This window comes from Melozone crissalis, unplaced genomic scaffold (assembly GCF_028551555.1).
Source record: "Melozone crissalis strain CALT ecotype California unplaced genomic scaffold, PUWL_Pcris_2 ptg000034l_1, whole genome shotgun sequence".
Taxonomy (NCBI): domain Eukaryota; kingdom Metazoa; phylum Chordata; class Aves; order Passeriformes; family Passerellidae; genus Melozone; species Melozone crissalis.
This window is the reverse complement of record NW_026535812.1, coordinates 9,687,622-9,700,106: the sequence shown is the minus strand read 5'-3', so window position 1 is coordinate 9,700,106 and position 12,485 is coordinate 9,687,622. Positions and strand designations below refer to the sequence as shown.

Sequence of the window (12,485 nt, the reverse complement as noted above, 5' to 3'; positions counted from 1 at the left end):
AAAGAACTTTGCAGTTGTAACACTTGGTCGCCAGTTAAGATGGTTTGTGGTTCATCTAGTCATGTTTGGGTTTTGCTTGTGACTAGCTGCCTTTTTGGATAGGTACTTTACATGGAAGTGGCTCTTTTTGACAAGGTTACTTTATGGTGTAGTTTCTGCTGCCCTGAGCTATTGGCATGCAGTCAAAGATGTTACATGTTTGAGCTTCATGGTCTAGGGTTCCAGGAATCAGCTGCTGGTGCTGCTGAAAGCATCGGACCCTGGCAGTTCACAGGGCTTTGGTAGGAGGTAGGCACTGCTTACTTGACTTATCCTCTTAAATCCTGGTGAGGAGGAATTTTTGTCATTTTTGTACAAATCCTGACTGTATTTTATTAGTGCTCACCAGAAGTGGTTGCAGCCCTACAGGAAAGGAGACCTGGGAAAAAAGTCCAAATGGTAACAGTAAGCCAGCAGCCTGCCTGCAGATAAAGAGGAATATATTTCTTCCCTCTTGCGTGCATCCTCAGATAACAGAAACTGAGCATTCAATTTAGTGGTGCTAAATACAAATATCAACAATGCATTGTAGTTTGACCTAAAACATAGAGAGCACTGGTAACCCTGGGCCTGTTGCCTGTAATTGGAAATAGGAAACAAGCCTGTTCCATCAGAAACCTGTGGGTCACGCTGCACTTCCCTGACGTGGATGGCTCCTTTATGTCAGCTACCCAGCTCAGCTCTGCAGGGGAATCTGTGCTGATCTCTGTTCTTGTCAAACATAAGATAGATTAAGATTGGTCACTGTGTCATATTACTCTGTAGATGTATTTCTCTGTAGTTTGTTTAGCCCTCAGGAAATGCAGGCACACTTGACTTTACTTTTGTGCCTTGCAATCTGTGTCTTTCTGCCCAATATTTCATAATTGGAGCATGTTAAATCTTTGGCCTACAGGCACCTTTTGCTATCAACCAGCAGCCAATTTCTCCTTCATGCATCAGCCCTGTGCACCTCCACACAGATTTCAAAGTGATGTCAGCTCCCACTGCAGCTGTAAAGGATTTTGTCTATGGGGACCGTACTCAAAGAGTGCATTTATTCAGATACTATTCTTAGACCTCTGATTTCTGTAGGTGGACTCGCATTATTGGCTGGAAGCTCCTTTGTTTTTGTAAGATTAGTTATTGTCTGATTAGCTTTAATTGTTAGTAGGGTGATGATTGAATTCTGTGTGGTTGACCAGATTTTGCTCTCATTTTACATCCTGTGTGTGTAAATGCGTTGATAGCCAGATAATTGACTGGGAGGGAAGTTGATGTCAAGGAAACAGTTACAAGTCTTAACGTCGTTGTGAGAGCTGAGTTTATAGTGGTCATGTACACATGATGTTAATTTTACAGATAAAGCCTCAGTGGAAATACTTAAAATAATTTACTCAGATATGTAGCATGAGAAATACCTATTACTTGTGAAGAAATAAGTAACCACAGTGCAAGTAGAGAAAGAGATGTATTCACTAAGTAAAATGAAGCAGAACACCATACATGAGATTTGCCCCATGGGACAGTGACTTATTACTAAGTACTCTAAAAGTTAAATGGTATCTTTGAAAAGTTTATTTAGAGCTAATGCAAACATTTTTGTTAGTTGTTTTTGCTTCAGGAGCTTCTGAAGTGGTTGAGCCCTTTTCAAAAGAGTTGTTTGCTTAGTCAACAAATCTAGGTCTTCATACATCTAAATTTTAGGTTTTAATGGAAAATGAACAATGGGTGTTTGCCTTTGCACTGCGTTGCAGCTTCATCAGACGTACAACAGTGATCAAAGTCTTCAGCATCAGAGCGTGATCTAATGAACAGACATTAGAGCTTTCCCTTCAGTCCTTGAAAAGCAAACTCTTCTAAGTATTCTAAAACCAAAGTCTACTAAAAAGAAATCTTAAGTTTCAAAGTAAATAAAACTGTTTTAAAGACAGTCCCATGCTGTGCATGGTGTTATGTAAAATCTACCCCATTTTAGCAGCAGGTTTGTGCTGGATGAACCTGGTGTAGGAATGCCTGGCACATCCTTCTTTTTGTAATTCCCTGAACCTGTACACTGATAATCATGGGTAGAGCCCTCTGTCTCTCTAATTCATCCAGATTGCACAAACAGAGGGGACCAGTTTGCCTGGTGCTCTATCCACTTCTATTACTGCTGTGTAGATGCTATAGGTGTCAGAGCTGGCCTTCTGCCTCTGCTAGGAATGCTGCTTAAGGGCAAAAATTAGGAGTCTCTTTTCTTTAAATGTAGATTTTCCTGAGCCTGCAAAGACTGTCTATGTGAAGTTATACATATATGTGTGTGTGTGTGCACACATGCTCCAACAGATTCAGAAGTGCTGTTTACATAAACTTTATACTGGAAGCTGACAAGTTTTGGTCAAATCCATTGTGTGCAGCTTTTAGGCTGGTTTTGGTAATGTTTCTGCTTGAGGCCATGGCTCTGCCCACCCGAGACTGTGCTGGAGGAAGCAGACATGAGGCAAAGCCTGTTCCCAGAAGAACTGAACCAGACTCACTTCAGCATCCCCTTTGTGGTGCACAGGGCAGGACAGTGCCCTTTTCCTTCCCTGGGCTGCAGTAATCACTAACGAGGCAAGAGCCTGAGCAGAACACTCCAGCTCTGTGGGCAGCTCCTCTCTGCTCCCCACAGTTCCCATCCCTTCTGCCCAGTCCCCTTCCACCACATCCTACCTGTCCCTTCAGATGCCTGCATGAAGAGCAGTGAATTGCATCTTTAGCTTTTGCTTGCTTTCTTCATGAATAGATTCTGTGTGGAAGATTCAAAGAAAGCCTTTTGTTGCTAAAACTGCACTTTTTTTTCCAGGTTTAAGTCAGGTAAAGGGAGAGAAAGTGGCTGAGTGTTGCTAGGTTAGAGGTCTATGTAAATTATTTAAAAAAAAAACCTTACGATGCTTTACAAAACTTTCTTGTTTTTCCCCTGAGGTGACCTATGGACAAATATTTAGTCTAGGCTTCAGAAGTCCTCACTATTTAGAAGCTGTTATTCTTGACATTTTGAGAAGCCAACCAGTTAAATCCAAATTTAAAACTTAGCACTTTCTTGTCAGTGGCTGATTTTAGTAGTTTCATGATTAAATGAAATTTTTTAACCTCCTTCCTAAGAGTTTCAAGATATATTCCATAAGGAGAAAGAATGAGTAAGTTGTTGCTGTGTTACCCTGAATGTTTTTTGCAGATTGTACTGATAATTTTATCAACTGTCTAAAAGGCCAGGTGCTAGTCCATGAAGATGGACATTCCAGAGCCTCAAGGCTGCAATCCCAGGTGCACAATCATGGTTGGGAGGCAGAACTCAGGAAATGCATGTGGCTAAGTCAGACATAGCACAAAGCATCTCCTCTCACCCCCCAGCTGGATGCTTTGCTGGACGGACAGTCCTGTGTGGCTTCCACAGTTTAACCAGAAAGGAGGGAGCTTTGTGAGGGCTGGAGCTTTCAAAATTGATAATGAAAGGAAGGACAAGCTCTGTCTTGAGAAACAAGAGGTGCTGGAAGGAGTGGGTCACACCCAGCTGCCTGAGAACAGCTCTCTGTGGTTTGAGCAGCCTCAGACCGGCCGCTCATTGCTCGCTGTGCTGGGGCAGCTCCGTGCGCCACCAAGGCTCCAAGGGCTCCAGCAGGACCATCAGTTGACATGAGAGTTTTGAGTTAGCTCATCCACATGAGAGGTGTTTCTGTTTTTCAGGACATGCTGAATTCTCTGACAATAATTTTTAAAGCTGGAACATAATGCAAAGTAGACTTACAGAGATTGTGATCCATAAAACAATGTCAGTGTAAGCAATTAGGGTTCATCCTATCCCAGCTGCATTTCTCATTTAGTGAAGCAGGTCACTTACTGGTATCAATCAGAATTCTCTTTGAATAAAGAGGTTTTAAAGATGGAAAATTACTTTTCACTTCTGTTATTTCCAGAAGGGTCTTCAGCAGGTTTCCTTTCTTTTGCTCTGCTTGAGCTGATGGGTACTATAGCGTTTTGGCAAGTAATTTCTGAAGCACTAGGAATTGGGGGTTGGATTCTTCATAATTCTTTGTGATTTTCTCTGTAGCAGAATCGTGTGGGAACTGGAAATCCCTTTAATGAAATTTATTGGCACGTTGGCTTCAGTGCTGACACTGAAGAGTATATTAGTGGTGCTGTACAGCCCTGACTGGATTCTTTCCAAGTGCAATTCTCCAAGGTTTACTCAAAGTCATGACAAATTAAACACTTTGGACCTGACAAGTGAATGTATTTTAAGGTGAGAGGAGAGTGTGTCAAAGAAAATTTTCTTTGTACCACTATTTAATAAATTTGTTGACTGTGGATCACACACTGAGCCAAAGGAAGCCTTTGTAATGTGGCCAGAGAGTTTGTTGACTGTAAATAGATGCAGAACAGGCCAAGCAGTCATAAAGAAGAGAAGATCTGAAACTGAAGGAGAGACCTGCCTGCTGGTTCTGGCTGTGCCTTCCCATCCACACCCCAGACACCTTTTGCAGACCTTGCCTGCTCTGTGCTTGAAATGCAAAACTTATTTTCCTTAAAGAAAATCTGTTACATGATGCAGAGTGTGTTGGGAGCAGAGGAGGGCAGGCCTGTGGGGTGAAGCATTTTGAGTGGGTGATTGCTGTCACTCCCAGCTCAGCTGCTTGGGGCTGGTGAGGATCCCTTAATCCCAGAGTGGCTGTGCTGTCTGTGCCCCTGGATGCAAGGGCTGCTGTGGGACTCCCTGCCAGGAGTACATGGGCTCTTGGGCTGCTCACCCGTGCTCTGGTGGTGAAAAGGTGCACCCCATGGAGATATCCTTCCCTTGGAATTCACCACTGGTCTACTGCCCTGTGAATAGGGACATATATTGGTCCTACAGAAATGCAAAAGTTTTGGCGACTCTTTGAAACCCAAATTGTTTTATGGCCTCAGCTTCAGCTCCTTGAGTGCTCAGGTAGCAAATCTCAGAACTGCTGGGCATGCTGGATCTCTGGCATATCTGAGACAGGGTTAAATTCAGCCTTTATGCTGCATTTTCTCCAAAAGTCATGGAGCTCTGGCTGTTCTTTGGCTTCTGTTTGGACAGATTTGGCAAAGAAATATTCAATTGAAGTTGGCCTGCCCTGGTAGAATATAATTAGCTACGTATATTAACCATATGAAAACATAGAAAGACGTGTTATATCAGAGACACAGTGTTTAACTGGGGAAAGGAAAAGAAGAACAATGGAGTGTGAGAAGCACTTCATGTTGGTGTCATCCTAGAAAGCAGTTTAATTTGCTCTTGTGGATTTTGGTGAGATTGGGTTTGGTTCATAATATCATTAAGTCTAAAAAATGAAGGAAGATGATGCTATTGTTTTAGTAAGTGGCCTTTTCTCTTTTAAGTGCCCACTTCAGTATTTCAAATGTATATTAGAATAAATTGTCATTTTTGACAAGCCATAACTTGGATGAAATAGAAAATCTGAGTCTTGCTTGATCTTTACCGATCTGGCCATCACAGTAGTTTTGATTCTTTTTTGAACATGGATCCTCCTGTGACAGAGATAGGGTTAGAGTAACTGAAGTCCAGGTAACTGAATTTCATCAACTTAATTTCTTTCTGTTTATCGGTTTCCTTTTTTTTTCTTTTTCCTGTTGCATGGAAGAGAACGGATTAATTTAAACATCTCTATTAAATTCAATGAATTCTAGATATTCATGATTTGGTGTTGGAATAATATGACATTAAAGCACAGAAATCAAAGCAGTTAGTCTAGCATATTTTTAGAATGGGGAAGTTCTTGGGATGACTGTTCAGAGACTATTGGTCTCTGTTACATTGTTTCCTCCTTCCAAGAGTGTTCACAGAAATACAGCTTTAGGAGGATGAGATATAATTATGAAGAAAAGATGGCTGCTAACATCAGTGCACAATGTCTGTGCATCTGGAGGCAAGTCAAGTACCATATTTGATTCTGTAATATCATTTATGTGGATATTTTGGATAATTACTACAGGGAAATATAATCCTTTCTTACCTAGACCAGAAGATGATGGCAATGAAGCCATATATCACTGGTGGAATCTGGCTGGTTTCACCCCTGTGAAACTATATTGTCCTCTTATGGTGTTGGCTCTGATTTAACATCTCTCCAGTGTTCCAAAAGAGTGTGGAAAAGCTGGCTCAACAACATGCAAAGCTGCACTACACTGTCAGGGTGTGAAGTAAATGTCACTGCTGAGATGGTTGTAGCAGGTGAGGAGTCAGAGAGTGCCTTTTTACTAGATGTATTCACAACCATTTCAGCACAACTAAATTCATTACTCACTTGAGATGGAGAATATAAAAAGCATTACAGAAATCCAAGCCAGCATAATTCGATTTTGGCACGGATTGCCAGGTTGGCCTGTTTCCAAAAAGAACAGACAAGTTAAATTGAGAAGAGGCAGTGCTGTGGTTATTAAATTAGCTTTAAATCAGCCCCACTCATTTACAGATCTCTGCTAGTGCTTGCAGGGAGGAATTTGCTAATCCCAGCATCATTGCTTCTGTCTGCTTGGGAGGGAAATGCCGAGCAGCCCCCCCAGACCTGGAGAGATAAGCTGCTAACTACCCAGCTGCCACTTCCCATCACAACTGCAGCACCAGCACTGCACTGCTGAGCCTTGCCAAGTCCAAAATACTGGCTCTGCAAAGCATGGAGTCAGTGTCCACACAGCAGAGTCTTCTGGTTTGTGAGAACATGCAGAATTGATGGAGAGAGGCATGATGTTTATTGTACTATCATGCTTGATGCTGGCAGGGAATGGAATAAATTATCTCTGCAGCCTGTGTATTGACAAGGATGGGCTATTACTTGCATCTATGATTTATGGGAGCTGGCATAATACAGTATTGCATTTACACAGGATTTTGCTGTACTGACATGGAAGGAAGCAATTTTTATTGCATCAGTAGGAAAACATCAGCATAAATATTGAAGTGCTTCAGTGAAAAGTTTTGCTGTAGGTTTGATAATGTCATATCTACTTGTATTTGGTTCAGATGTGTAATGTTTCTCCAAAGACTTCTCTGTTAACATCTGTTAAAATGCTTCCATCAGATCATGCCCTTTGCAGCACTGAGAGCAGGAGGATGGGTGCTGTGGGAACAGAGATGTTCATATGCTTGCTGTGTTCCTCTGCTCCGGGGTTTTCTCGAGCTGTATTTTTGTCTTGTGTAGATGACCTTGCAGCTGCCAAGGAGAAGTTTTCCCCTGGAGTGTTAGAGCAGAATTCAGCAATGGCTCTGTGAGCATTGTTGGTTTCTGAAGAGCAAAGAGAGGGCAATGTGGCATAGCTTCCCCTGCCTCCACTCGCACCCCAATATCTGCAGAATATTAACTTTGAAGGGGATGTAGCTGCATTCACCCCAACCTTACTGGGATTTCCATGGGGAAGAAGGAATGCCTCTTCCTTCTGCCAGCCCCAGAAAAAAAGGTGGTTTCCACAGGCATAGAAAACCTGCAAATGCTACACATTTTTATGGGATTTCCCCATATTTCAAGAGAAGTCCCAAAATTTCTGGGGTTTTCTGGCTCTTCTCTAGTCTACAACTTCAGTAGGAAGGTGACTACTTATTCATTTTCTTAATGTTTTTTTAGGAAATTCTGAAAACTGACACTCATGATGTTTCCAAGGAGCACCTAACCAAGATTAAGATTGTGTTGGCACATGTCTTGTTTTGGAGAGCAGAGATTTAATGATTTCAGTGGCGTATCTGTCTTACTAAGAGTTGAGATTGTTGCAGAATCATTACCTGACAGTATCAGCTCTGGGAAGGGAGGGTTATCAGTGTAGTCAATGTCACAAATTTTCTGTAGAAAGTGTTCATGTTTTAGTGAAACCACTACGTAGGAAAATGCCTGTGTGAAGCACTGGTGGCTCATAAATGTCAGTGCATATATTTCTTTTACTTTGAGTCTTCTGGTAAATGGTTGCTATATGGTTTCCTACTGAAGGTAACAGTTTGCTTTCTGCTGAACTTGAACTGAGTGAACTTTGTTCAGGCCTAGGTATCATTACCAAAATCATTACAGCACAGATGGTACACTCAGTGTGCACTGGTGTTTTGTCTTCATGGTTCTAACTCCTTGAAACGTATGTTTTTAAAGTAATATCTAATAAATAGATGCAATGACAGATTTAATTACAAAAAGTCTGAAACTCCTGTCAAAAAGATACTGCAGTGTCTTAACAGAGTTTGGAAGGGAATGAGAGCAAGCTGTGTATGGTGACGTGGCCAAGTGACCCCATTAGGTTCCTGTGGGGAGCCACTGTCAGCAAAAGGCAGGGAGACCTCCCTAAGGGTATGGCTGACACTGAGCCCAAGAGCTCCTTGAGCAGGGCTGGATATTTGTGTGTATCAACTGGGGCAGGCTGGGGCTAACTACTGGCTTGGAAGAGCTTAAGGTGATGTGGCTGGGTTATTATGAAATCTTATGTCCTGGTGGGGCTCCTTGTATTAACTGGACATCACAAAACCAGAATCCAGTCCTGCCACAGAATCTAAATCAGACGTTAAAGTTGTTTTCTTCGATTTGTTACTGTTATGTGTTGATCTTGCCTCTCTTTTATAATCCTTTAATGTCTCAGCGTCAGTAGATAGTGTTTGTGGCCTGTGAATGCTAAATAGTAATGATTTTTAGAAGTTTATTGTTCTTAAGTGTGCAAATGGAAGTGTGAGAGTTAATAGATCAAGAAGAGAGGTAATAGATTGAACTGCTGAAGGAGCAGTTAGAAATTTTTTTAATTGCCTTGCCAGACTTTGGTGGAGCTTTGATGCTTTAAGCAGGGAGTTGGAGTAGATGACCTGCAGAGGTCCTGAGTTGTTTTGTGATACTTGCAGCAGTTGTTCAGCAATTGAACAACTTTCTTAGAACATGTGTATTCCTGTGTTTTAATCTAATTTGTGTGGCTGTGTTACTGATACTTAATTGAGCTATTCATAGATGCACTTGATGCCAAGGGGAGTCTTGGACTCAGTATAGAAGGGAAACAATATTCATAGAAGATCTTGAGATTACAGAATAAACCAGAACTTTCTAGGACAAAGTCAAAAGAGAGAGGTACTGTTATATTTGAATCATTATATGTATAATGGATCATACATGAATGAGATAGGTAAAATCATATATGAGGGACAATCTCATTGAAGAAAGTTGTTTTATGGAGATGTCAAAGCTTTCTTTTTCAATGCACCTTGGTTTTGGTTTAGGGAAGACAGGGGAAAATTTTATATCATTTTGAATAGCCCAATGAAAGAACAATGGATAAAATACTACTTGTCTAATGTCCTCTTTTGAATCAGAGAGTAAATGTTTCTGCATTTGCTTTCCATAGTGTCATTTTTCTCTCTCATCACTTTAATTTCCATCCCTTCCGGCAGTTCTCTTGCCCTTTCTCATTCACTCTTCCTGATGCTTACATCTTTGAATTGAGCAAATGTTCTCACTCTAGTACATGACTCTTCAATTGTTTAATGTATTCTAGCATGTCAGGCAGGCTTCTCTTTTTCTATTTTTGGGTTGTATTTCAAGACACTGTGACTTTACTTTTTCCTGTGGTGGTTTCTTACTTTAGTGCTGTTTCAGGCAGTAATAGTTCTGCTATGATGATACTAGTCCTGCTTTCTGACAAGAGAAGCTGTGGACGTGGATGCCAGATAGTTTATCCCAGGAGAATAACCTTGGATTATTACCAAGTAAAGCAATATGGTGGCTTTCACAAGCTGCCAGCAGTTCAAAAGGGGAATTGTGTAAGATAGTGAAGAAAAGTAGGTTTCTTATTCTGAAAGACATTAGGCTCAAAGTCCTATCTATGTTCAAACTGTGTCCATCAATTTTCCTGATGTATTTATGGAGAAAGAGAGAGAGAATTCCTGACACTTCCAGGTAAGTTAACGTGGTGGTTTCAGTCTGTGTAATGAGCTGACAGATTGCTCTGGGATTTTGAGGTGGAGAGTGGCTCTTACAAGTGGCCCAACTTCCTCTCTTCACTTCATGCATGAGCTCAGATGCAACAAGCTGAGCAGAATGGAATGAAAGGAGAAGTTATTAATGCTTTGGTGTACAAAAGCAAAAATGCCACAGATCTCAGTTTATGAAGGGGGAGGAAAGCAAATTGTGTGTAAAGAGATCACTTGATCTTTTCTTTTTTTCCACAGCAGGAAAAACCCAAACTCTTGGAGCCTTTGGATTATGAAGCTGTTATCACAGAGATCGAAAAAAATATTGAGGACAGCCAGTTCAAGGATCTGATATTATTCCCTGATGATGACTTTTCAGTAAGTACAAGGCAAATATACGTTGTTCCTTTGCCTAGGTTTGTGCTGTCCATTGATTTAATCTCCACTGCTAGAGGGAGAACCAGAAATTGTCCAAGGGCTCTCTAAGATTTCCTTAACTCATGCATAATGCCATACTTCCATCAAATTCACTTGGCTTTTGGGGTTTTTTTTCCTCTACATTTATATATGCATGACTTTACTGCTCAGGATTAGATAAAGTTTGAAGCCCTGGTTGTTCCTGGATACAGATGTTCAGGAACCCACTAAACATGTTATTCTATAATGTGTACTTGTCTGTTTGCTCAGCACAGTCTTAGAATCTGTCCATACTATTACAGTCTAATTTAACTCCTGATCCTGTTCTGTTTGGTGTATTTGGCCACTAGATAGAGTCTCTGGTGCTGAGGAAACTCTCATGGTGGAACACTGAGGAGCAGTGGATCCCTGACCCCACAGCCACGGAGCTGCCTGACCTCATCCTGGGTTCCTCAACACTGGCAAACTGCAGATACTGAGAGCCTGGAGGGCCAGGGCAGCTCTCCAGGGGCAGTGCTGGGTGCTCAGAAGGGTGCCTGGGGAGCTGTGTTGCCAGGCTCATTGGGCACATTGCCTGCATTGAACATCCACTTCTGCAGAATCACCCCCTTTTTGTATAACATTTAGGTTTTGATGAATAGGCATTCTCTAATGCAAAGACATTTCAATTTGTGACCAGTTGTAACTGCTCTGTGAGGGCCCTTCCCATCAGCTCATGGCACTGCTGCTGTCCTAGGAGGGCAGCTTAATCTAATAGACTGCTTTGTTTTGCTAAATGGCTCTATTTCCTTGGTGGCATTAACTGAGTTATGTGCTCATGGGATTGAGAGAAGCTAAACAGAACAGATTTCCTCATTATTGTTAACTCCTTTATCCATTTTGCACATTTGTCAATTTATGAAATTGAAACTTAGCATTACAAAGCTGACTAGGCATACTGTGTTCTGTCATTAGGCCCTTGAGCCCTTTGATTTAGAGTAACTGAGCTTAAACCTATGAAGCAAATGTCAATGAAAGAAGAATCTTGTCCTACTGCTGAAGACCTCTGGCAAGCATATTTTCATATCCTTATTTTCATTTTATTTCGAGAAGTCATTGCCTGGATTTTTACAAGCTAGTTCTATTTTGTTTCCTCTGTGTTATGCTTTGCAGCTATTTGGCACAATCGATTTTAATTCAAGAAATAATAATAAAAGAATAGATTAAGACAGATGAGAGAGGTAGTTGCATGGTAGAGGTGTGCTCACAGAAGAGCAAAGGCCATGGTAGGTAGGGTCCATATCCTTGCCGAACCTCTCTCATGTTTGTTATCTCCTGTTGAAGTCAGTGTCAGTGGCAAGAGCCTCTGTCACCAGGCAGGACTGCAGGGCTTTTGTCCCAGACAGGTTTTCCAGTTGCCAAGTATCTATTTACAGTCCTGGTCCCTCCTGCTGCAATATTACCTGGGCACAAAAGTCTGGGTCAGCCATTTGAGTAGAAAGAGATCCATGTCTGACTGAATTAGGAGGTGCCCAGGCTGGCTCTGAGTGGGATTTAATGTGATAATGCCCAAGGAAATGGTGGCCAGCTCTGTTTGACTCCTAATGGTTACACTTGCTGCAGACTTCGTGTCTCAGGGTTGATACAGCCCCAATTTGGGCCTGTGGGTGAGCACATCCTATGGGCAAAAGCCTCTTCAGAGTAAAACCCCAACCAAAAGCGTTGGCTGAAGTAGTGAACTTCAGTAGTGAAATAGGAGAAAATTCTACTTTTAATAATGATTTCCTATTTTTGGATCCATTGTGTTCGCCACACACATCAGTTATGGGTGAATTACTGTAGCTGTTGTTTCATCTCAGATTTGTTTCTCTTTTTGACTTGCATTCAGAGAGAATTTTTTTATTCTCATATGACTTCTGTTGGTCATTTCCTGTTGGAATTTCAGGTTCAAAAATTTCCAGCATCTTATGTGAAGTCTGGGGAGCAGCAGAGAATTCTTTATATCAGTCTGAACCTGATAGACTGTATTCCTCCGTTCCCTGCATCTCCACAGAAGGTGGAAGATGTATACATTACAGAGGCTGCCTCTGGTTTTATTCCAGTTGGGGAAAAGATATTTCACTTCTTTTGTAACCATGCTTAATAA

At 41.5% G+C, this 12,485-nt stretch overlaps 1 protein-coding gene across 4 annotated transcripts in view; it reads left to right on the top strand.

The window, feature by feature from the left end:
• The window catches only part of DOCK10 (dedicator of cytokinesis 10), a 117,675-nt gene that overhangs the window by 20,169 nt on the left and 85,021 nt on the right, over window positions 1-12,485 (top strand). For all 4 annotated transcript variants that reach the window (XM_054282412.1, XM_054282415.1, XM_054282414.1 and 1 more), the window contains exon 2: window positions 10,202-10,321. In XM_054282412.1, coding sequence (XP_054138387.1) covers window positions 10,202-10,321 — 120 coding nt within the window. The remainder of the gene's footprint in view (window positions 1-10,201; window positions 10,322-12,485) is intronic.